This window comes from Falco punctatus (genome assembly GCF_963210335.1).
Source record: "Falco punctatus genome assembly, chromosome: 2".
In the NCBI taxonomy this organism is placed as follows: Eukaryota; Metazoa; Chordata; class Aves; order Falconiformes; family Falconidae; genus Falco; species Falco punctatus.
In genome coordinates, this window is record NC_137581.1 from 80369380 (window position 1) to 80395465 (window position 26086).

General features: G+C 46.6%; 1 protein-coding gene across 4 annotated transcripts in view; it reads right to left on the reverse strand.

The window, feature by feature from the left end:
* Positions 1 to 26086, reverse strand: part of HSF2BP (heat shock transcription factor 2 binding protein) — a 117609-nt gene that overhangs the window by 46350 nt on the left and 45173 nt on the right. For 3 of the 4 annotated variants that reach the window (XM_080376967.1, XM_080376966.1, XM_080376965.1), the window contains exon 8: positions 15810 to 15855. In XM_080376967.1, coding sequence (XP_080233093.1) covers positions 15839 to 15855 — 17 coding nt within the window. In that variant the 3' untranslated portion in view covers positions 15810 to 15838. Of the gene's footprint in view, positions 1 to 15809; positions 15856 to 20218; positions 20349 to 26086 lie in introns of those variants that run through there. The other variant, XR_013926272.1, reaches the window with a different exon arrangement.

A 26086-nucleotide genomic window follows, 5' to 3' on the forward strand; every position in this document is an offset into this window, starting at 1 on the left:
AAAGCTCTCCCCTCCTTGTAATTAATCCCCTTCTCATTCAGTCATGTAGTGTGGACATTCACCTAAATCCAATAATAAGCCACGGGATTTGAGCATGAGTTTGATATTAAGCTCACAGTTAAATATTCTGCTGAATAGCAATGAAGCCAAAAATTGGCTTACGTGCTTTGCTGAATAGGAACGGCTTGCTGCAGTTCAGCGCCAGTGGAGAGGGGAGATTACTCTGTGAGGATGATTCACTTTGCTCAAGTCCAGACAACCCTGAGCTCCACAAGCCAGATCCCACCCTGCTTGTAAAGGAGACTTGAGAACACGAGAGGCTGGAATCGAGCAGTGATGCATATGATGACTGCCAGAAGACACCCAGGATATGAAAATAACAAATGCAAAAAGGTTCACTGCAGAGCATCACTCCCTCGGGGGTCTACATGAATCTGCAGAAACGCTGCATGAATAAAGCGGTGACCTTACCTAAGTGACGTACAGCAATTGAGTCAAACCACCGGCACTTCAGTCAGCTTCACTTAGGAGCACTTCTCTACACTACAGAGCCTTTACCAGCAGCTAAACTGGCCGATTTATGTCAGCAGTGTCTCTTGAAGCAGAATAAGCTTGTATTTGGATGGGAGTGATTTGGAAGATATATCTTAATGTCTTCCCCAAATAAATTAAGCTATGTTCTTCTGCTGGTCTAAATTGTGCTTACTTGGTGGTTTTCCTGATCTACCTAACCTGGTTTGGGAAATAATCTTTTTTCCCCAGAAAACCTTCAGAATATCAGTTTGACTGAGGAGACTGATGCAGCGGCAAACACACATAAAGGTGGCAGCTGAGAAGAAATTACATATAACGATGACAAGAGGCAGGAAATTTGGGATAAAAAACAGGCAAGGAAAGGAATCCCAATGATAAATCATTTTTGTTACAAACAAAACCCAAAGGAAAAAAGCTAAACAGCTTATCACAGACAGTCATGCTTAAAAGCCTGTCACAGAGAGAGTTTACATTAAGGAACAAACAAAACACATCAGGAAAGGCATAAAACATTGCCCTGAAGGACATGTCCTTTTCAGAAATGGCCAGACTCTGGAGGACAGGGCAATTGGGGATGAGAAGGAAGCTGAGAGACCTAGATTATAGGATCATATAGCACTGTTTAGGTTGGAAAAGACCTTTAAGATCACCAAGTCCAACCATTAACCTAGTACTGCCAAGTCCACCACTAAACCATGTCCCTAAGTGCCACATCTTTTAAATACCTCCAGGGATGGTGACCCAGCTGCTTCCCCCTCCCGGCAGCCTGTTCCAATGCTTGACCACCCTTTCAGTGAAGAAATTCTTCCCAGTATCCAAACTGAACCTCCCCCGGCAGAACTTGAGGCCATTTCCTCTTGTCCTGTCACTTGTTACCTGGCAGAGGAGGCCAATGTGCAGCTGCCTGCAGCCTCCTGGCAGGGAGTTGGACGGAGCCAAAGGTCCCCCTGAGCCTCCTTCTCTCCAGGCTGAACAGCCCCAGTTCCCTCAGCTGCTCCTCATAACGCTTGGGCTCCAGACCCTTCACCGGCTCCATTGCCCTTCTCTGGACACGCTCCAGCACCTCCATGTCTGTCTCCGTTGTAGCAAGGGGCCCAAAACTGAACAGAGGGTTTGAGGTGCGGCCTCACGCGAGCCGAGTACAGGGGGACGATCCCTTCCCCGGCCACACTGTTTCTGGTACAAGCCAGGATGCTGTTGGCCTTCTTGGTCACCTTGGCACACTGCTGGCTCGTGTTCAGCCGGCTGTTGATGAACACCCCCAGGTCCTTTCCCACCAGGCAGCTTCCCAGCCACTCTGCCCCCGCCTGTAGCGCTGCGTGGGGTTGGTGTGAGCCCAGTGCAGGACCTGGCGCTTCTCCTTGTTGAACCTCATGCAGTTGGCCTCGGCCCATCGGTCCGGCCTGTCCAGATCCCTCTGCAGAGCCTGCCTGCCCTCAAGCACATCCGCAGTCCTGACCAACTTGCTGTCACCTGCAAACTTACTGAGGGTGCACTCAATGTTCTTGTCCAGGGCGCTGATAAAGGTATGGAACGGGGCCGGCCCCAGTACTGAGCCGTGGGGAACACCACTTGGCTGCTAACTGGGTGTAACTCCATCCACCACCCCCCTGTGGGCTGGGCTGTCCAGGCAGCTTTTAACGCAGCGTAGAGTGCGCCTGTCCAAGCCATGAGCAGCCAGTTTCTCCAGGAGAACGCTGGGAGACAGTGTCAAAGGCTTTACTAAGGTCTAGGTCCAGAGCCTTTCCCTCATCCGCTAGGCAGGTCATCTTGTAGAAGCAGATCAGGTTTGTCAAGCAGGACCTGCCTTTCATAAACCCACGCTGGCTGGGCCTGATCACCTGGTTGTCCTGTATGTGCCATGTGATGGTGCTCAAGGTGGTCTGCTCTGTAACTGAGGTTAGACTGACAGGTCTGTGTTCCCTGGATTCTTCTTCTGGCCCTTCCTGTAGATGGGCATCACGTTGGTTAATCTCCAGTCTTCTGGGACCTCCCCAGTTAGCCAGGACTGCTGGTAAATGATGGAGAGCAGCTTGATGAGCTCCTCCATCAGCTCCCTCATGCCCTCGGGTGGATCTCATCCAGCCCCATAGATTTGTGTGTGTCTTAAGTGGAGCAGCAGGTCACTGATGGTTTCCTCCTGGACTGTTGGGACTTCATTCTGTTCCTCGTCCCTGTCTTCCAGCTCAGGGGTCTGAGTACCCAGAGGGCAAATGGTCTTGCTATCAAAGACTGAGGCAAAAGCATTTGGTACCTCAGCCTTTTCCTCAGCCTTTGTCAGTATGTTTCCCTCTGGATCCAATAAAGAATGGTGAATATCCTTAGTGCTCCTTTTGTTGCTAATGTATTTATAAAAACATTTAAAATTTTCTTTTATGGCAGCAGCCAGCCTGAGTTCTAACTGGTTTTTTTGTTCTAATTTTCTCCCTGCATAACCTCATGACATCCTTATAGTCCTCCTTAGTTGCTTGCTCCTTCTTGCAAAAGTAGTGAACTCTCCTTTTTTCCCTGAGTTGCAGCCAAAGCTCTCTGTTCAGCCAGGCTGGTGTTCTCCCCTGCCGGCTTGTCTTTCAGCACTTGGGGATGGCTGGCTCCTGCATCCTGAAGATTTCCTTCTTGAAGAATGCCCAGCCTTCCTGGACCCCTCTGCCCTTCAGGACTGCCTTCCAAGGGATTCTTGTCAACCAACCTCCTCAACAGGCCAAAGCCAGCCCTATGGAAGCCCAAGGTGGCATTTCTGCTGACCCTCCTCCTCAATTCTCTGAGAATCAAAAACTATCATTTCATGATCATGATTAAAGGATCCTGCTGAAATTTTTTGAGATATATGCTTCAGTATTTAAAGTTTGAACTGGAATAGCCCCCTCAAAAGTGAATAACAGCATTTTTTCAATTGAAGGGCTTTACCAGAAGCCCTGTGAACATTTATGTGATGTCTCTGTGTAGCCCAGGGCATGAGCTGGCTACAGCCCCCCGTGGCAGGTGCCAGCGGGCTCCAGCCTCTGCGCCAGCCAGTTCGAGCTGTGGCAAGTGGAGACCTCCTGAGCATGGGGGCCAGCACCAGTGAGGTGCCTTCAGGGCCAGACCAAACCCCTGGGGAAGGCTGCTCTTGCCATGTCACTGATATCTTCGTGCAGCTGTGCAGGGACTGGGGAAAAGGCGAGGGGTCCAGCAGGGGATATGCAGAGAATAAGATGGCCAGTGAGCAAGAACCGCATTTCACAGAAGGAAAAACAAAAAGAAGGATTTCGACACTTGTTCCCCACCCCATGCCAGAGCAAGAACTCAGTTTTGGATGGCCCCAACATTGGAGGGAGGAGAAGGGAGCAAGGGAAAGGGCATGGGGTAAACATGGAGAAAGCCGGAGAGGAGTGCCTCGGCAGCAGGCAGCTTGGGCTGGGGTAGTGCCAGCATGCCTGTCATATGTGAGGAGCACTTAATCCTTAGCATAGCTATTCATTTCCTCACTGTTTAAAAAAATACATGTATTTACAGGACGTCTCAGGGAAGGGAAGTTCTGTGAATCAGTGTCTGACTATTAGCGGCTGACCCAGAGGAAGGCATTAGCAAGTTGGAGCACCCCTTTCATGTCTGGTCCCCAGGCGCCCTGTTAGCTGTGTGCCATTAGAGCTAACCTCACCCGACTTTGCATCACTGTCTTGTTGACATAGCACTAGTAATGTCTCTCATGGACGTAAGCTCACCTTGGGGGCCTTCTCTTCCTGCCTTGAAACTCTTCTTTCAAGGTCCTCAGTTTGCTGAAGTGTAAAATCTTCCAGCTTCATGATAAGAAATTCTTCAAAAGAAGGTACTTTCTCTCTGCCTGCACCACACTATCCTTCAACCTTCTTGCAGCAACCAAGTTCCTATCCTAAGGTCCCTTTGATCATATCATTGCTCTGCAGAGCACCCCAAAACAGATACTGCCACTTCCCAAGAACTACGGATTGCTGAAGGAAACCTTGAAGCTGCTGATGTCCTGCTAGGTGTTAAAGAGGCACTCCTTTACCCCCTCAAGCTGCCATCAGGTTCCGCAGCGCTTCTCCCAGGCTGAAAGGTCACCTCTGATTTCAGCCTCTGTCAATGAGGTCTTTCCTGAACACCACAGCCCTGGCCCCAGGCCAGGGAGAGGTGGTGTTCAGGCAGCGCAGCTGCTGCTGTGGCTTCCCTGAGTTCCTCATCCCTACAAGGAGGGAAACCCTCAGAGGAGAAGGGCCATTTGGAGCCCTTGTGAATTAGGCAAGTCCTAAGTTTTCTGGATGGCATCTTCCAAACTGCCAGCCAAAGGCATCCCCAGGAGGCGAGGACCAGCAGCTCAGCCCAGCCTGTGGAAGCATGGCCACAGGGTAAGGTGATATATGGGTCTGTGGAAGTGATAGAGAAACTTCACAATTCAAGTGGTTTCTGGTGAGAATTAGGCACCCAGAGGCACATTTGTAAAGACACCCAGAAGGGTTTTCAAAAGATCCCAATCTTCCTATGCATTTATTTCAATGGAAGATGGGGACAAAGGGGCTTCCCAAAGCCCCACTGCTCCACACCCCCCTCTCCCCCACCACCTGGAGCTCATTGCACATCTGGCCTTTGAGAGCCACTGGCATCACCCACCCACCAGCAGGCTTTCAGCTTTCAGCCCTGAAGGCTGCGGCTCCTCCACCATCACCATCAGCTCTCTGCGCTAGCATATCACCTGGCAGGACCAAGCTGAGCGTGATCAGTGACGCTCACACAGTTGTCTCTCCATTGAATTAGCCACAACACATGGCCCGGTGTCTGTGCAGCTCTACTCTGTCACCCTGGCCTTGTGCCAGCTTCAGGAGGACGTGTAGCACCAGATCTAGCATGAAAATAGCTTTAATAATGTTAACCCATCCAAAACTATGTTGTCTGGTGAATAAAAAGCAGCAAGGGGATTCAAAATAGCTCATGTTTTGTGCTATATGTTTGCAATGGATTTGGGTCAGTGCTAAGTGCCCTGAAAGTTGATTTACTGTTTCACTGAGCCACGGCCTCTGCTACTTGGGAAATTTCAATAACATTTCCAGAAGTACCTAAGTGTTCCTGATAAATCTGACTGCCAAAAATTAATATCCCTCATTTCCTCTTTTTCCTCCCACTTTCTCCACTTATTCCCATAATTGTTTCAGGAGCAAAGAATTGATGTCAGTGCCACGAATAGCTCTGAATTCATTTGCTTACAGCTTTGGGCAGGGAGAATTATTTTTTTTTTTCTCATTGGAAGGGTTGATTGAATTGATTCTCTCCTCCTCCTTTCTTGCACCTATGCCTGGCCTCTGCCTCCCTGCACTAGCATTCCAAGGCTCCCCCTTCAGCTGCTCTCATAATGGAGGCATCACTACTGAGTCATCCCTTCACATTCAGTTCCTTGCTAATCCACCTCTTGTTGTTTCCTTAACAAGAGTTGTTCACTTCCTCCTCACATCCATCCCCAGCGGTTTGGTTTGGGCATTTCCACCCTCTGTCATTCCTGTTACCTTCTTTCTGAATTTTCTCTCTCCTTGCTCTGGAGTCTGCATTACTGAAGATGGTGCTCACCCTTTCCCCCTACCTGCTGTCTATTTGAATGCCTTCCTCAAATGTCCTCCCAAGCTTCTGGCCTTCGCCCCCAGCCCTGCCATGGAAGCAGCTACCTTATACTCATCTTTACAGACACTGTGGATGCAGCAGGGATGGGCTTGGCAACCTTCCATTTTGATACTTCTCCATGGGAAATAGCCTTCTTTCCCTGTTCTGTTTTAGCATTTTTTCCTCTGCTTTGGCCACTAGAGTCCTGAGACCTCCTCCTTGTTCTCCTCCTCCTCCTCTTTCAGAGGCAGCTCCAAAGGAGGCCTGGCCACCCTCAGAGGCTGGCAGTGCAAGGTCAAAGCCTCTCCAAAAGTTCCTCTGTGCCTTGGGCTGTTGAGGTTAACTCAGGAGACAGCTGTAAGCAGACCTTACCTGCTCAAGGTGTGGGAATGGGGAAAGGAGACCATTCCCTCCTTGGTGCTCCCAGACACGCTGCTCAGGTCTGCAGGCAGCTGCCTCCCTTCTCTCCAGCAAGGCAGCCAAGATAGGGCAAAACCCACTGCCCCTAACACCACAGTGCAATCAAAAGAATTATTTCCAACTTTATATATGCTATTCAGCACACTGCAACAACTCTATGGGCAAGTTGCTTGTACTTAACCAAAAACCTTGGTTTTCCCACCTCTCCCAGAAAGGAGAGGACACCACAGCCCTTCAGTATTCTGGGTCCTTCCCCCTCCCCTCCTCTTCCTACAGCCCTCTGCTTGTGAGCCCATCTGTAGTGTTGAGGACCCTGAGGGTTTCTTCCTCAAGCTGCCTCTGCTCAAGTGTCTGGGAGCTCAGAAATACCTGGGATGAGTATCACAGAAGGAGGGAATCATACCAAGTGTCTTTCAGAGAGGATCTGGGGCTCCTTTGCAGAGCTTGAGTCCCCACATCAGAAGCTGGTTGTTATTATCACAGATGAAACACACTTCAGAGGAGGCAGCTGCAGACAGAGACAGTGACTGATAGCCAGCAGCTACAACACAGGAGGCTGCATGCTTTTTCACATCAGGGTCAGGAGCTATCATACCATGTCCTCAGGGAACGACTGAGACCACCATCGAGATCAGACCTTTTCTTGTCCAAGCAGCAGCCCTCCAGCACAGTTAAAGCCTCCAGAGTGGGAGAGATGCCTTGTGCAGGAGCACATCAAAACAGGCTGTCACACCATTCAACTTGTACCAGCATCCTCATGGTTGTCATCGAAGTCCAATGTGCAAAATGGAGGTAGAAGACAGATAGGGAACAGGACGCACCCCTCTTCCAGCTCATACAAATAATTTTATTTCAGAGGTATATGAATACAGTCTGTGTAGCAAGGACATCAACTGGCAAAACTCAGTCACCCAAGTGAACAGGAAAGTTATCGGATGTTTTCCCAACAACAAAAAAAGGAGGAAAAACTAGGTTCCAGTGCCAACAAATAATTCAGCCGATAACAACAACAACCTTTCAGCAGCTTGCTGGCTATTCAGTAGCTTTTGGTGCCATTTTTACTAGCCTTATAGGATGGAGATTATATGATCCTATCCAGGTAACACCGTTAAACCAGAAAAAGATACTACAGCCAAACAGCCTTTTCTGTGGCTTAATTATATGGCCTTGATCCAAACTCCACTGAAGTCAACAAGAATCCTTGCCACTGACTTTAAAGACTCTGTATGACTGAATACTCCCAGCAGGGCTTTAATATGAAGAAAGACTGAAGTTTAAGCTGCAAAATACACGATATAATATGTACAGCAGGAAAGCTGCTGACATACTTCCATGGCATAGGCAACTGTAATTGACAGGAAAAAGGAGATTCTGACCTAAAGGGAGAGCTTTAGGGTTTGCATCTTCATTTTCTATTTATGGACTTAAATAATGTTTTGGGATTTACATCAATAAACCAGTGCATAACTATAAAATGTACACTGTCAGAGGGCCAAAAAGCATGTCTGTGCATCTGGGAGAGGTAGAATACATTGACACCCAGAGCTTGTTTTCTTACTGTGCCAAATATTGACTAGGTTGATTTGAATGGAAACACATCCGTGGGCTTCAGAAGGATAGTGACTTAGCTCATTCTCTGGAAAGGGCTGACACCATGGAAGAAGCACTATTGCACATTCTGAACTGACTGTTTTGCAGAGTCCTTTTTATAGATGCTTCTTGTTTATAAGCAAAAGTACTTACATTAACATTGCAAAACCAAATAGTTTAAAGTTTTTACATTTTAAGGGCACATTAACTTGAAAGAGCAGCCAAGTTTGTTGACTAAAATGATTTACACAACTCTAAGGCCACTAAACAAGTATTTCTCAATGTCTCATCAGCAGCTCAAGGGAAAGCAGAAGCTAAAAATTCCACAGCTCAACAAACAGTTGTGTTTTCCTGCTGTTGATAAGTACATCATGTTTCTTTGCAAATAAAAGACTGTCAGGAGTTGCTTTAAGAAAAAAACCCATAACCAACAAACCAACTAGAAATAAATGATTAAATTACAGGAATAATTTCTAAGTACATACTGTCCTCTTTACCCCCTTACATTTCCCACATATAACTCCACTACAACAGCCCCAGCAACTCATCTGCAATACACCCAGGATTCCCTAATTCCTTCAATCAGCTGCTGGCTGGACAAGAGGTAACCCCTAATGTAGAGGTTTCAATGCAACAGCCCTTTGCTTGGCAGGGACAGGAAAGCCCAGGTGCCAGTAAACTCCATTTACACAGGCTGATCATCCAAGGCACCCAGGCTGCCTGAGAGATGCTGAATGTCCTCCATCAGCAAATATTTTGATGAGATGAGCATGTTCAGCATCACACAGACACGGTAAGCACCTCACAGGGGCCAGCCCTAAGAGCACAAGCCTACACATGGCCATGGGGCCTTATGCGTAATTCTAGTTTGCAGATGCACCCCCTGATCTGTCAAGTTGCAATAGGAATAGGTCCCCATCAAAGGTTGTCATTGATTAAGAGCTCAGGATTTCTACACAGCATACCAAAGGGAAGTGTCCAGGCACCTTGAAAAGGAAGCACTATAAAGTAGAGATGGTTCCTTAATAAAGCAGGCAACGGAGTGCTAAAAAGAGCAGCTGGAAACTGAACTCAGGAAAACATTATGCTACCAGACATCTAATACTGAAAGCAATCGGTCAAGGGGCTCATTACAAAGGCATATCATGCAATCCCTGTTACTTCGTGCCTTTACATCTAGACTGGCAAAATTTTCATAAGAGACACTGTTCAACCAAAAGCTGTTGTGCTTGATTTTAGGAACTGGAAGACAAAAGTCAAAGTTCTCCATTGTACAAAGGCCAAGCAAAGTGATCACAAAGGATTTAAAAACGTTGAAGACTATGAACGCAATAATTTAAAAGATTTGAAAAGTTTTTATCTCTGTCAAAAATGTGAGAGAAGCAGAATGGGAGAGTGTGCTCTGCAGCTGGACTGCAGGCAGGGAAAATATCAAGAAGCACTAAACTGCTCTGTCTGGTTTGGTAATTTCTATGGCCATGGTTGCCAAACAACAGACTTCATCACTGATGGGTTGGCTCCAGCAGGCCTAGTGAAGCATGAACATGGCCAGCTTTCACAGCTACAGAAAAAGATGAGAACCAGTGTTTTATGTCATCCAGTCATATAAAACGTAAATGTGTCCTAGTGTAGGCATGCAAAGTACTTGCCTTACTTCCTCTGCTGTTGCAGTAAAAATGGTCAAACTGCTGAACGTCACATTTGAGGCATACATCTTCTATCATATACAGCCTGTCTTTTCTCTTGGTTTTCCTTCTTTTCTCTGTAAGGTAGCAAGAAAGCTTCACCATAAGCAGACAGACATCTTGCTGACTTGATTCTCACTCAGGTCCTTACCATGCATACTTACTACACAGATCTAGTCTGCCATAAGACGATGGTTGCTCTTTTGCCTGTGATATGATCATTTGCAAGAAATTGCCTTACATGGAGCAGACAATGAGCCTGTTACCTAGAAAAGTTTTCTGATAATTACGTTCTGTCACCCAGAGCCAAAATGATATAACATCTGTGCTCGCTGTCTGAGACCCGTTTTTCCTGAGCATTTGGTGAACGTTGCAAGACAGAGTGGGAAAACACCACTTTGAGTAACATTGGCAGTATCTCCATGGTGCAGGGAGAAGTCCATGAGCTGAACTCTTTACATAAACACCAATAGGGAATAAGTCAGTACTCTCAAAATTGGTATGTCACCTTATTTCAACATCAAACTAAAGCTTGATGTTAAAGTTCAGTCAGAGCTGAATCTGGCTCCATGATTTAGAGTGTTTATTTAACTTAAGAGACAGCATGATAGTAAAATATCTCAGATATCTCTTTAATCTGGATAGTTTATACCCAAAATTACATTTAACTGTTGGAGGATGGGAAGGACAGAGAGTCACAATTTGGACTTGGTTTTATTGAGTGCATTGGGTACTGCCTCTTGGAAGCCAGTCCTGGGGAACAAGACCTAGAAAGTGGCTCCAGATCGGGGATGAACTCTGGCCTTGGAGGCCTTAGGAGAGGAGCAGAGAGGGAAAACACATCTGTACAGAAGGGCAAAGGCACTTGGGATTTCCCCCCCAAATGTATGCTACAGGGCAAGAGGCTCAAATGAGAAAGGCACAGGCCAAACCTGGCACATGAGACAGCTCGACTGAGCCTGCCTCCCCGGGAGGAGACGGGAATCACTCCACAGGCGACACACACTGCCGGCACTGCTCAGCTTCCTCCCCTGCTCCCTCACTCCGTGCCGAAGGGCACCTTGCATCTCCTCTGCAAGGGATACAGCCCAAAACCCAGAGGCCAAGCTTCAAAACTGAGAGCACGTCCTTTACTGCAGGCTGTGAAACGAGGTCCGGCCACCGCAGCTGGCAGAACTGACCCCTGCTTCCAGGGAGGCTGCTGAGGGGCTGGCTGGGCATGGGGGGCACTGAACACACCCAGGGCATTCAGCATCTGGGTATTGAGACACACACAGCCCCTGAGGTAAATGTTGCTGTTATTTTGGATTCATTAATGACTGGGGTGAAAACTGCTTCTGTAAGAATTATATCCAAATCATTTTCAGTTCGGGGGGCAGCAAACGAAATCTCAACAATTTGCAAATTTCCCCTCTGGGACACAGCTATGCATTGGGATTTTTAAATCTAAATTTCCACATTATCTATAATATAAACATATATTTACACACATTATTTATACATATAGAAAACTCAAAAGATGTTTAAAAAAGACATTTAAGTGCAGTAGAAAGTTCTCCCACTTCCCTTCAGGCAGGGCACCGAAATGCCTCTTATGGCCAGATGGTATTCCCTGCCTTTCTCTGCAGATGTCTCGACAAAGCAGTGGAGGTTTGTGCTTGCTCAAGAGCTGAAGCCCCTCAGGAATTGCCAAGGAACTCCTCATGTAGGCTTAGCAGGGGATGGACCTGCCATGGGTGAAACCGGGTGAAGCAAGGCCAGATGACCCCCGAGGCAGGGGTGCTCCTGTGTTTTGCACAAAAAAAAGTGAGGCTGTTACTCAGAGGGTGCTGCAGCTGAAGCACTTGGGTGCAGTATCAGGGTTGTCACGTCTCAAAACTGCCACGGGTCCCGACACAGATCTGCTGTGGGGGGCACAGGCACAATGGTATGCTTGGACCAAACCCACATCCACCCACCACTGCCACGTCGAATGGTTCGGTTCGTTGGGATGGTGACAAGACCTAGTGAGGCCTGAGGCTCTGCTTTATCTGTTTGCTTGGTCTTAGCCATAGCCAAGTTCTCCTCCAGGACACCGTGACCAATATCTTGTCTAATGGCTCTCCCTGAAAAGCCAGGATTTTCTGCATCCTGAAAACAGCCCTTGCCAGACAGTCTAGGTGGCAGACCCGAGTGATTCAGAGAGCAAATGCCAGAGAGGGGATGATTTCACGACATTATTGAACACACATTCGACAGCTAAGCCTAACAGCAGGGACCCTGTCTGCAGGCTGACTCCCAGCAATCAGCCACTACTGGAGCTCCTGTCATTCAACTGCACTGCTGCAAATGCGTGAATAAATAAATACTCTCCCATAGCATTTGTGCAATAAGCAGAATATTAGCATGTGGCTCTTGAGACGACCTTTATCAAAGGAAGCAGCATTTTTACTGGATAAACTTATCTAAAAAAAATGATTATCACTCATGTATACATAGAAATACCAAGGGCAAGATATGACTTTCTATAATGTGAAATGACTCATTTTCCCCCTGAAGTTTTAGTGAGTGTCAAAGATACGTACTTCTAAGAGTGAATCACTCCAAATGGCCACTGGGTAACTGGCTGAGTTTGAACTAATCTTGGGGAGGAAAGCTGACGTAAGGGCCAAGGGCCGTGGTACTTGGAATGCATTGGCTATTTGCAGGGCAAGGATGGCAGACATCAGCACTCAGTTGTCACTAGTAAATCTCAGATTGCTTTGACAGGTGGCAGATCGTGAGACGTGAATGGCTGCAGCTTCCAGGGGAACACTTCTTTTCATGGAAAGTGGGATGAGGCCAAGGGAACAGCCCGTATTTCTTCTTTATATGTATGTGCATGCATGCACACACAAATGCATACAGAGCTGTAAAAAACAAAGCACCTCTTTTATGGATCTGTAAACTAACTTGAGCCCTCATTTATACTTGTTAGCTCAACCCCAAAGTAAAAGCTCAAGCATATCTGGATTGCCAGCCTCCAGAACAAGCCCAGAAAAGTTCTGGTGAGTTATCAACAAACTTTGTAAGCATGAGAGAATTCAACAGCTCTGCAGATATTCACAGGGGAGCGTGGAGCCTCCTCTCGCTGGGTGCAGACCTCTCCTGGGACAATCAATGACCACAGTATGATGCCTGACATGGTGTTTTTTTCAGTTATCCCAGTGAGGTTTGTTCTCTGTGTCATTTCCAGGTGTCCATGTCAGCATGGGCACTGATCAACACCCCAGGAGACTGCACGAGTCCTGGGGAGGGTGGCACCACCTGCCTTCCTGGATGCAGCCAGTCTGGCCAGCATATTAGTTGTGACAGCACCAGGGGATGAGCTTTCTTCTCTCTTCCCAGTGGCATAGATGGAAATTGAGGGTGGCAGGACTGAGCAGGCATGGCTACAGTGTGCTAATTGGGAACACAATAAATTCCTGACTCAGGAGTGCCTCCCCCCGGGACACAGGCATTACATGTACATAAATATCAGCCTCACATTGGAGACATGTCCCAAGGAGGGAAGTGAAAGAAGCAAGCCATGACTTTACAGAATAGCTCACAGCTTTTTGCTTTTCTTCCCCCCCCCCCCCCCCCCTTTTAAACAGTGATTAGAGCAGCCTGGCTGCTGAGGAGGGAAGGAGCCCCAGAAAGCTCTGTCCTTCAGAGGAACTTGGCAGCCGTAAGCAATGTAAGTATAACTGTACCTGGCGATAACACATGCCAGCCATGCAACATGCCACACAGTTCAAATGGGCTGAAGCAACAATGCACTGATGCCTCAGAAAGAGCTGCACATGCAAACTCATATTCTACCATCCACTATGTATAGCCCCCAGCATACAGCCCAGTGCCTGATGCGTGTGCAGGTTCGTTACACTCAAGTGAACTCAGTTGCTGAACCAGGGTCCCACACAGGCTTCACACCTTGCTAAGGGACTGGCTGTCTTTTATTTTCCACTCCCAGAGGGAGAAGTCAACACAACTTGCCCTGCATTTTATAGAGAAGTTCATGAAAACTAGTTATACTGGGGTACAAGTTCTGCTGTGGGCTATAAGAAAAAAATGAAAATCAAACCAAACCAATTCAAGACAAACTTGTTGTGAAAAAATGCTTCCTCAGAGGACAGAACTGTTAGGCAACAGGTCTTTCAAACAACAGGATAAACCTCTTTTGACTAACACAGTCTGCCAGAAAGGATGAAATCCTTCCAGGATTTTGAAAATGAGAGGGAAATACAGATATTTCCAGTACTGCCACAGAGCTTTTGTGTGACCTTGGAACAGTGGTTTAACCCCTGCTTTGAACCATAATTTCTCCCTTCCTCCAAAGGCAGAGAGATGACAGGAACACCTGCAGTTCCTCCCACTCTATAAGGGCAATGGTAAGTCTTAACACACTGGACAGGTAGGGATTTTAAGCACATGAATTATTTGCTGTAAACATGCTTTTCCACTTTGCAAATTATTCACATACCTACTTGGATGGCTATAAATTTGTTCATGGTTATTAAACAAGAGGGGGATGCAGATGTACTTTATCTTGTATGCAAACTCTTTGTACAACAAGGATGGAGTCAGCCCTTGTCCTGCTGCAAGAGCTGTGCAGCTGCACAGCCTCAGCCAGCTGCTGCTAGGGGAGGGAAAAGGGTTGGGATCTCTTAGGCCAGGCTCACACACCTCACACAGGAGTGAAACAGAAGTGCAAGCCACCCTTTTTTTTTCTTCTTTTTTTCTTTTTTTCTTTTTTTTTTTGGCTTCCATGGAGTTATTCAGTTGCACTTCCCAGTCCCACGGCACCTGATAGCCAAAGTCACAAAGAAATGCCAAAGTAACCCTATGAACCCTTCCAAATATTGATATATTTGCGTGTTACCTTCTTGAGAACAGTCTCAAAAAAACATACAAACTCCTCAAGTAAGCGGAGTCCTCAATAGGTAGTAACTCATGGTTTGTAACAAAATCAAGCTTTCTGTGTCCTTTTTGGAAGGATTTAAACAGCTCTGCTCTTACAGTGGTGCAACTTTATCTAGAGGGAAAGATACTGTATAAAAACACACATGAGCTGGTTTCAAATCTCACTGCACCTGGGCTCTCCTCTGTGATTTCTGACAAACCAGGTAAGCATTAACTACGGTATCCATTTTCCACCAGAGGATATTCAAAGGACTGTTACACCAATGACTAAGAAGAGCTCATAAACTACACAGACGAGATCTATAACCATTTGCACAGGTGAGGCAGCAGACTTCAACATAACATGCTTATTTAACAGAGTCAGTTTTTTTCTCATGTAAAAGGCAATAGTTGATACCTGAAGAAGAGATTCTTGCATGAAAAAAATTGTTATGTGTATTCCATTTTCAGTGCCTGAGATTCTCCTTCAGAGAATAATTAAGTATTCAATATATGGTCTAAAACAGCCAGGAAAGAGATTGAAAACACAGAAAATTGAAAGGAAATTATTTCAAACTGGAGTGCTCTGACTCTGAAAACTAAGTTATAAATGCTTTTGAGAACTTGCATTTATTACTTGCAATAAATAACTTTTCTTCCAAACATGCCTTTGTGTGAGAGACAGATTAGCAGTGCAAGTGGAGCATATTTCTGCTGTGCAGAAGTTACTTATTTTAGAATAATGGACGTCACAAATTGGCCCTGCATAGCAACACTCATTGGAAAAAGATCACAGTTCCACTTAACACAAAAGTGCAATCTTGAAGGCCATTGAAACTGAAGTCTCTTCACAGGGCAAACACTGAAGTAGCTCCTCATTTGCGTAAAGCCAGACAATTGCTCCACTTCCATACACAAAAAATTGCTTAGATATCTGCTATGCATGGGGAAAGGCTCATTAATCACATTACAGCAAGTGAACATCCCAAGGTTAAATCCTCCTGCTATGGAGTACTTCAGTGTTTTATAAAGTCATCTGAATGGGATTTATATCTGCAAATCTTCACCGTGCAGTGAAGATACGGAGCTTACCTTTAAACTCAAGGCACTTCTTCTTCCCTCTAAGAAAAGCACCATTCTGAAAAACAAATTTAGATACATACAGTTTGATTCTCCACTACATTAAGCCTGTTTTACAGCTGTGTCACTGCAGTGAAAATTAATGGAATGGCACTGGTGAATAAAAACAACGTAATGACAACTAACTAGCCCAGGCTTTTTAAGAGGCTGTTCGTGTAGCCGTTCCCTCAGGTTTTCAAGTTCATTTTGCTAGCTGCTGTGTGGCAGGAGGATGTAGGAAAAGAAGACTGTGAGATGGCAAACCTTTCCACCCTTGTTTGCTTGTTTTGTGGCATTCCTGTCTTTCTGCCTTTGCATCATAACTCTGCTTTCCTTCAAGGAAAAGAAAACAATGAGACCTAGGTTTATCCACACTAAGTGAGCTGCCTTTCCTTTGAGCTTTTTCTGTGAGAAGCAATTACACCTGAATTTGTTCCAGTGCTTCTTACTGCCTGGGAGGATGGCTGGGAGCACGGGCTGCAAGCCAGCGTAGCTCTAAATGGGACCAAGGGAACAGTGCTGATTTACACCCACAGAGGTTCTGTCTCATGAGGTCTGCTATCAGGCATGTTATTTCACTTCTGGAGTCTCCACTGGCAGCCACAAAGTTTCCCGTCAGAAGCCGGCCAAAACTGCTCAAGATCTTGCAGACTACTTCAAAGTCACCTTGAAAGCGCTTGTGAGCAAAAAGAGGGCAGCTCCTCTGCTTGTCACCGATCACATGCGTCCTTCCCAGTGACCACTGTCTCCCACCCAGCCCACATCAGCTCTCGCCACACTCCTCCAGGATGCCTTGCATGGGGCCGAATCCAGCCTCACCACTCCGTCCCAGACAGAGCCAGCTGATAAGGCACGTGTGCTGGGGTTTCTCTTCATTCATCATACCAAAAGCTGCCCCTCATGGCTGGGGTCCAGACACAGGAAGTCTGAGTTGGTGTTTCAATTTGCTACAGACTCCCTGCATGACATTAGGGAAGACAGCTGAGCCCTCTCTGTCCCAATTGCCTGTCTCCGATGCCAACACCACAGCTTCTCCTCTCATCCACCCTCTGACCTCTGCATCAGCTTTTGGGGACAGAGGTTTTTTTACATGGTCCCCCCCGGCCCCAGACCTGCTCCATCCCACTTCACTGCATGAAATTCCATTCAGAGCTTAAAAAGTAAAGGTGGGTTGGATACCCGTGCCTGCGTTCGCTTTCTCAGAGCAGACGCTTTTCCAGAGTTGGGACATAATGAGGCCAAGTGGCCGGAGAGCAGGCTGGGTGCTGGGACTCTGCTCAGTGTCGACAAGCCTAGTTGCTGGCTGCAGAGGAGGTTGGCGCAAGACAGCTGGCAGCAAAGAATAATCCAAGTCAGGGGAGCAGTGGAGCAAAAGAAGGTGTGTATGAGCACAAACTTGCTTAAAAGAGGGGGGGGCTACACCTGGGGCCATGACTCTGGAGAACTGAGAAGGGAAAGGAGATAGGACAACTGAGCAAAATCCTGGGGAAGAGTCAAGAGCCATGGAGGCACAGACCAGCACGACACACCAGCTTGAATTTTTCACGCCTCTCTGATTTAGCCAAGAAATGTTATTCCTCTTAAGCACTTTGTGTCACATGGCTGCAGTGTTCTTTCACCCAGGACAAAGTGCTCTAAACTCAGATTTGCCACCTCCCTGGACACATGGCCCCACAGCTGAGGCTGTGTCCATGCTGGAGACAGCCCTGGGGAAGGGGGAGCAAGGGATCGCTGTGCAGCAGGGTGGCTCTTTGATCACATCTCCAATAGGCGCTGCTTCAGCTGCAATGTATATGTGTAACTGGCAGAGCTACGTCGCCCTTCATTAGATAAACAACTGATTCAAAGGCCACACAGCTGTCATATCACCCGTCCCATTCCTGGGGTCAGACTGTTTTAATTTTAGCAGCCCCACATACCTTCAGGGCTACTTACAAGGTTAGAAATGGGAGGTTTCCAAGTGAAAGCCATGGGTAGCCAGACCCACCCAGAGCTTCTTTATTCTGGAAGTGACGTAGCTAGCCGGACACCAGCAACTGGAAGACACAGGCAGCTCCATGAGGTGGCTACAAGTCATCTGCCTGGGGTTTCTGATTTGATTTCCCTTTTTCCGGAGGTGAAAGTGCCATGACTTCCAGTAAAATGACAGAGCACAAAGATGAATTGCAGGGATGCAGCCAGTGACAGAGTAATGAATGAGGTAGGGAGGAAACTCTGCCTGGAGGTCCCTTCTGCTAATCTGCAGCTGTATGAATTACTCTAGATAACATGCACACACTGTCCGCTGACAACAAGGTGGGCTTGAGATTTTCTGCAATGTCCAGCAAAGTGTGAGGTTCAGCACTAGTTTGTGGGGATGTGGGGCCAGGTAAAGGAATGAGGTAAGTGACATATCAGAAATAAAACAAGGTAAAAAGTTAGCTTCATCACTGATGTAGCCAGAAGGAAACACGGGTAAACACAGCTCACCTATTTCTAATTCAGACACTTCCCTCCTTTGTGTATGAGGAAGCAGCCAGACAAGTGAGTTTACCCACCTCTTTCCTTACCAGCTCCCACCAAGCCACACCATATTACAGTTAGTTGAACAGCCAGCTCTAGCACTGTCCTTTAAAGCACTATAGAATCCTTTGTAACCCCCCCTGTAAATAGAAGAGCCTTCTGCCCGAAGGACAGGCAGCTGGAGACACCCAGCTATGTCCATCACAGTGTACCAAACATGCCCAGGTCTGTCCTCTGGCACGAAGGCCAGCCAGCATGAGACGCTGCACTTCCAGGCTATTGAACTTTCTTATCTGTCAAAACAGGGCAGTTTCATCTGAAATGTCTACGAAGAAAAGTCTCCAGGCCCTGCTGGCTTCCAACCCATGCCTGGGAAACATCTGAAGGACCGGACCACAGACCTGCTTCAAACATCCTCACAATTTAACAGTATAGATGACTCAGTCTTAATGTCTGGGAATGTGCCCTGGCACTACTTAATTAAGTAGCAGAGAAGTAGCTTGAGGTGCTGAAGTACTGGAACTCCAGCTAAAACCAGGGGACGGTTTCAGGCAGCCACTGGCAGCTAGCCCTTCAGTGGTCCAAGCTGAGCACCAGCATGGGCAGCAACAAGAACAAAGCAGCTTTCTACACCCTCTTTGTTGTGATTTACTCACTCGAGTAACAGAAGATGTATCAACATCACTGCCCCAGAGCATGTCCTGGATGTCTCTTACCTCCTACCAGAGAATGATGTGGGAGTGAAACATCCTTTCTCTCATCCCCACTGGACCTAACTCCCACACAAAGGAAACTTGAGAGCACAAGCTGAGCTAGACCCATGCCACAGCTTGTGGAAAATGTAGGTGCAGCTGCAGCAATCCCAAAGAAGAACTGGGAAACAGCCTAAGAGCTCTACTTCTCAGCCTTTTGCTCCAGCTTTCTGGACAGTCATCTTCTGTGGCTAGGTTATGGAATCAACCCTGAGCTTAATTGCACAAATGACAGCACGCAACTTGCTAATTAATGACAGACATGTCAATCTGCTTGCATGGAGCTGCACACATACCGTGCATTTTTAACATTGCTTACTAAACAGTGATGATGAAATGTGATAAAGAATGCCAAATGTTTAGCACTGATACAATGCCCAGACAGGTTTGAGTGCCTTTGGCAGACAGGGGAGAGGGTGAGCTCCTTTTCTTTGCCACCACAATAACCCGGCGGTCTCACTAGAATCGTATCTGCAAGATCTCAGAACTAAGCAGGATGTCCTGTTCATAAATCAAATCCCAGCAGACCTCTCCCTCGACAGGCTTTTCCCTTCCTGGACTGGACTTTCTGGAAACTTAACATTTAAGATTCTAATCCTGCAAACATTTGTACACATTTTCCTACCTAGAGGCACCATTATTGAAGTTAAATCTATGCATGAATGTTGACAGGACGGGCCCGTGCTTAGGAAGAGATTTTGTAATGTTCCTTTTCAACAAGTTACCTATTTCTAAACAAGTATCTGTATTTTTCCACATGACCTCAGAACTCTGGGGCAAAAAAAGAACTGTATACACCCACCGAGTGACATTATAATCAGTTGTCTTAGCAGCCTTGCCCTACACCAGATTTGGGATGTGCCCTATGGAGTACCTCAGATATTGCTCAAGTCTGTTGCACTTCCCTCCCTATTATTTAGGCAATACTAGCTGATGGGGAGGGTATTTCCTGAGAGTCATCTGGAGAAAATGAGGTCTCTGCCTTAGGCCCGTAATTCAGCAAGGAATGTACCGCCAGGAAGTCAGTCCCACCCTGTCCCCCTGTGCTGGGCCCATCGCTGTTACAGCAAGCTGGGAAGTGGCTGCTCGGTTTGGGGTTTTCAGGTGTAAAAAATCCATCAGACCTACATTTGTGTTTTATTCAGTGACCCGCTTCCCAGATTTCCAGGGAGACTGGTGATTTTGGAGACACAGAAGGCTGCTCCATTTCCAAAGGGAAATTTTGCCCCAAAGGATCAATGAATCGTGGGATGCCAGGCTGCAAAAAGGGAGATACACAATAGACAGTATATGCGATAGACAATATATGCAATATACAATAGACAAGATACACAATCAATATATGATTGCTGTCACGTGTCATGTATTGATTGCTACGGCCTTCAAAGGACACACAGGAAGGCTTCACAAGCAGCAGGGGACTCCACTCTGCATTTGAAAAATCTCTTCTTTATATATGGGCAAATTTACTGATCCAGCTACACACCTGGAGCCACAGCTCTGAGCCATTAGCTGCCATCCATAAGCTGGGCTTATGGCTGCACTGAATTCCCGGAAAGCTGCACAGCAATCAGAGCACACAGAGGAATCTGCACAACTATTTTATACCAGCGTTTCTTTAAACTGATGTGTTCTTTGCTTTTCATAGAACCGTTTCTTGCTTAAAATTGTTATGACAGCAGGGCTCATTCTTCTCAGCAGTTTTATATATATATATATATATATACGCACACATACACATTAATATAGTTATATAGGTATACATATTCTTTTTTCCTAACAGAGAAATAAAAATATAAAAACCGCAGGGATTTTGAAAACCTTGTATTCAAACCTGGAAAAATGCCAGTAGTGGATGTGCTGGGGAGAGTTTCGTTAGCTTTATTAATGCGAACTGTGAGAAAATATTTTTTCAGATCTGTACCTGTACTACTACAAAGACTAGCACAGCTCCGGCAGCCTGCAGAACTCATTGCCACAGGACAACAACGTGTTCACAGGCTGGGTAGGATTGATGTGGAGTATTTGGAGCCACGGGGTATTCTCCGGAGTTACTTGCTGCTGCTGCAAATCAGCACACTTCTACCTTTACCAGAGTGCTGTTGCCATCAGCTGAGGTTTTAACTGCAAAGGTTCCTGTGGACATAATAACACCAGGACTAACAGGCTATGGTTTCGCAATCAAAGCCATCACCAGCATCACCGGCTCAGGCGATTAACATTGCCCTCCTTTCTTGCCCTCTCTTAATCCCCTCAACACTACCTAGCACCGTTGTCTGTGGGGCCATGTTTTGAAATGGCACAGGGGACTGGATCCAGCAGAAAAGTAATTAAAACAAAAACACAACAAAGAGTCTTTGGGTTTTGACTTAGCTCAGGTGTCCCACCTGCTTGACAGTGCTGGCCAAAAGCAGGTGGGCAGCCCAACAGAAGGCAGGTGAGCCCCAGCATGAGGCAGAGGTGCAGAGCTGATGGCATCCACCGCTGAAGGCAGCAGTGCTGCCAAAGATGCGACTGTGCAAAAGCACAGCCTGGCTGAGCTCCCCCTGGCTCTCCATGAACAGGGCAACGACTTACGATGCCTCTCCTGAATGCCCTTCCAGCCTACAACCACCTGTGTTTCAGGGATTTCCAGCGCCAGCTGCAGTGTCTATAACCCTTCCGGTGACACTCAGTCGATTTTCCCCCCCAAAACTCGGAGCTGCTCCACCACCAGGCCACGGGATGGGAACACCCTGCCATGTGATGGAGGAGGGTCCAGGTATGGAGCATGTGTCTCCTGGCAGGACTCAACAAGGCCCTGCTGAGGGCAACACAGCACGGACCATGGGTCAGGCTGACCCCTCACATCAGGGGTGATGGTAGGGGTTGTTATGGGGCAGGAGTGACACCACAGTGCCTTCTCCTGCCAGAGCATGAGGCAGTGGCCAAGGAACGTCTGGCAAAGGCCAAGGGGCCAGCTCTTGCTTCAGAGTACAGATCAGAGCAAACAGTGGGGCTCAAGAACTGTCCCATCCCTCTCCTCCTCCTATGAAACGTACCTATTCCCCAGTCTTTCAGCAATTTTCTTGAGAGCATCTGGCGGTGTTCCCTGCTGGAGATGGGATTCTGGATTATGAGTTGTGATTTTGCCCAATATAGCTGCCGCTGCCTTTGCACAGTCCCTGCCACAGTGGTAACAACCTGCCTGCGGAAGACACAGTCCTTGCTGTTTTTTTAGTGCTGATCAACTACACATTTTGGGCAGGAATGTCTGGATTACTGCTGATGTGAGTTATGGCAGAGTGTCAGGCCATTAAGCATCCAGAAGGTTTCGACATCTTGCACCTGCCACTTGGACAGCAAATCCTGGCATTTCGCATTTCCACCAGACAAAATTTTAAGCCCTTTACAGAAGCTGAATTTGCAAAGACACCAAATCCTCTAGCATAACAAAACTGGCATCATTTCTACATTCATTTTAGTTTGTCTCTCTTTATTTGAAATTGCATCTACAGCCTAGCGTGGCTGAAACTCTGGATGTACAAATCAATTGAAACTGAGTCACCAGGCTTGATAAAAGCAAACAGACGTCATCATGATGGGAGTGAAGTCCCACTTCAGGCCTCTACTGCCCTGCTGGGTTACAAGATCAATTAAAGGAATGCATAAAAGTGTAATGAATGAAGTAACCATTAAACACGTTGCTAATATTTAAAGAAACCTGGCCAAAAAGAAAAACTAGCTAGCAGACTAATGTTTACATTGCAAAATAGAAATTTACAGTGTTAACTTTCTCCAGCACGAACAAATAAATATATTAAGCAAGCAAAAAATATGCACGTACTTTCAGCAAACACTGACATCTTCTTACATTGTGGAAATTCTTGTCATGCTTAACCCAAGTGTGACACAATGCCTTGTAATAATTACCCATTACTGAAGCTTATCTGGGTTTGCAGATAGCTTGGTGTTCTTGTAGCATATAAAGAAATGTGTATTTCTCTCCATTTATCTTGGACACCAAGCGTTTTTAATCCACCCGCCACTGTAGGAGGCCCAACTGCCTGTATACTCAGCATAAACCAAGAAACACTTGGGTGCTTTGAATGGCTCACTTGGGGCTACAGTCAGTCTCTGGAGAGCTGACTAATCTGTCAGCTCAGATGCCTGAAGTAGGACAGGGTGAATATTTACTAAATCTCCATCTCAGAAGCTGAGGGTCTGGTCTCCCACTTACAGTTTACCAAAGGGAAAGCCACTGTGAGTGACTTCCCACAAATCGTCCAAAAATCACTCAAGAGAGAAGTCAGGTTTCTTTTAAATCTGTGAATCTGTGCTGCCCACAAGCAGATGCTCCAGCACTTCTGGAGAGTGTATCCTGCGCTGAGAATGGGGAGAGGAAGGGTAGATGGTGACAGAGAGGACAAAGCCTCTTCTCTGGGGAACTGGAACACAATACCATGACCTGCTTGCACACACGCGGGGAAAAGCAGAAGAGGTCTTAAGACCACCTTCATGGACCATTAGGAGTGTGTCAATGCCCCCATCTGCTTTCATGGTGGGGACACCCTACCTAGTTGGAATGGACCAATATGGGCCACAGGAGAAGGTTTTACTGACAAAATCAGGCCGTGCACTGAAGTTGTGGTGACATCAGTATTCTGATCTTCAGAGATCCTCTTCAAGGGCAGCTGGAAGACCACCTAAAGGGAAGCCTTTTTCTAGGCTAAATAAAAATGTATCAGTGACCACAAAATACTCAGGGCAAAACGTCAGGCAGATGCTGATGTTCCAGCAGCAGTTGGGCTGGGTGGCCTCTCCCCATCACACCACATAGCAAATGCACCCTGCAAGGCAGAGCTGCTGTGGGGACACAGGAGGGCAAGGGGCTTACAGACTCCTCACATTCCTCTTGTTCCCCCAGTCTGATCCCTAGCAAAGTGAGTATCTATGCACATTTTTACCGATTTTCCCATCCTAATGCCCATTTGTGTCCACGGGTTCAGGCTTGCCTCCACAAGCAAAACCACTGGCAAACCTGGAAGTCAGTTTGAAGTGTAATTATTGAGGAAACAGACCCGATTCAAGTGATAAAGGTTGTGCCTGTTTCTGCTTTTTTTCATTCAGGAATCATTTGCATCAGGTCACGCTAGTGGGCCTCTGTCTTTTCTACTGATACGGAGAAGGGATAACACTTCCCACTCACCCCAATTCGTTTTATTGGGAATAGCAGCTAAAAAGTATTATTTACCCTCAGAGCAAAAAACACAGTTATCCAATCTCAGCAACAGAACCTGAAGTCCTTCAGTTATGCCTTGAGCACTGGTCTGTAGTCTGAGAATTTAAGGATTGTTGAAGAAGTCAAACAACAGATGCATGGGGAGCAATGAGGAGATGGGGAACAAAGCAGAGAAGATAAACAACCATGTTATACTCTTTTGACTTCCATCAGATCCACATTTTCAAGCCACAGAATGTAATCTTCATGCTGTCTCTAGACGTAAGTGTAAGTGCTCTTCAGGAGCTACTTTCGGTGTTAAACAAATATGACATTTACAGATTGTTTTCTCTCAGTATTTATTTGTTATGTCCTGAGCTAATGACCTTAAAAATTGCTCTCTCTGATGGCATTAGTGCGAGACGATTTCCAAAAAGCATGAAATTGCAATAAACTGTCAAGTTTGCACAGGTGCGTTAGAGATTAAGAGATCAGCCACAGAGCCATTAAGATCTATGGCAAAACGCCCAATGGGATCAAGATCAAACCTTCAGAGTGTTTTTTAAAATGTCATCATTAGTAAAGAGATGCCTTGCCTGGCAGTCCCAGGAGGTCAACATAATGTTGGATTTTAACCATAGCCTTCTGCAGTACTCCTCTGAGATGACAGCTGCTGGAATTTCCTATTTATCTCAAAATAGATGAAGCAAATATTAATTCTGCTGGAGCAAAGATCAGTGGAGCGTCCCCACTGAGATGCTGGTGTATACTATGGAAGCCGTCAAATTCCTCCTAACCTGCAGGAAGAGGGCATCTTACAGGTGCAAGAAGCCCACATGCACTCACTGGACAGGGATGTATTTTTACCTACTACAAAAAACTCCAAGGGGGCAGCTCTTGTGAAAGGTCACACTGGCCATCAAAAGGTGGTTTTATGATCAGTAACCGTTTTCTCTGCAGTCACGTGAGTTTCATTCTTACCTCACTACCTTTCCACACAGAAGGACTCTGGCCTGGGAAACTTCTAGCTGGTGAGGCCAAGGCCAAAGGTTATGCCCTGAGCTGCCTGGCTGCACAGAGGAGGTGAGGGAAGAAATCAGTGTTGAAAATCTCCCACTGCTTTCCCTGATCTCTTCCTGGAAGGACATACAGGCTTCCTTTTAACTGCCTGGGAAAGAGCTCTAGAGCACCTCAGCCCAATGAGCCAAGAGATACGCTCTAGGCATACACGGGCAAATGCAGAAACCCGTGCTGCAGGAACGCAGGTGGAGATCTGCTTAGCAGTGCTCACACATGGGGTTGACTCTGCATACATGGCAGGTAAGGAGGAGAGCATTGGTAATGGCTTGGGATGCTTTCAGTGCTTCTCATCTGAAAAATGACATCACCAATGCTGAGGTTACATTTTGCTTCAGTTCTCTATTGGCAAACTCCCATTTCTGTCCTTTTGTACTGTTGCTTTTGCTCCATATTGTAAGTCTTACCCCACAAAGGAAAACAAAGAGAGAAATAATAAAAACTAGTCCAACTTTTTTATTGAGACTTTCCGTATTGCTTTTCTCAAGAGAAACCCTGGGATGTTCACGGAAACCCATACCCTGTATTGTACTACTGAGCACATACTTTCAGTTAGTTCTTCAAATACTTTTGTAAGATAGAAAAGTCAAGCAGGAGTTGGGAGATTACTAGATCTGAGTGAACACATGCTTAGCAAGCTGAGTCACCCCTGAATCCAGCCAGCCGCCTGCAGACAGCTCCTCTGCTGCTCAACTGCAAATTACTTCTGGCCTTGTGCA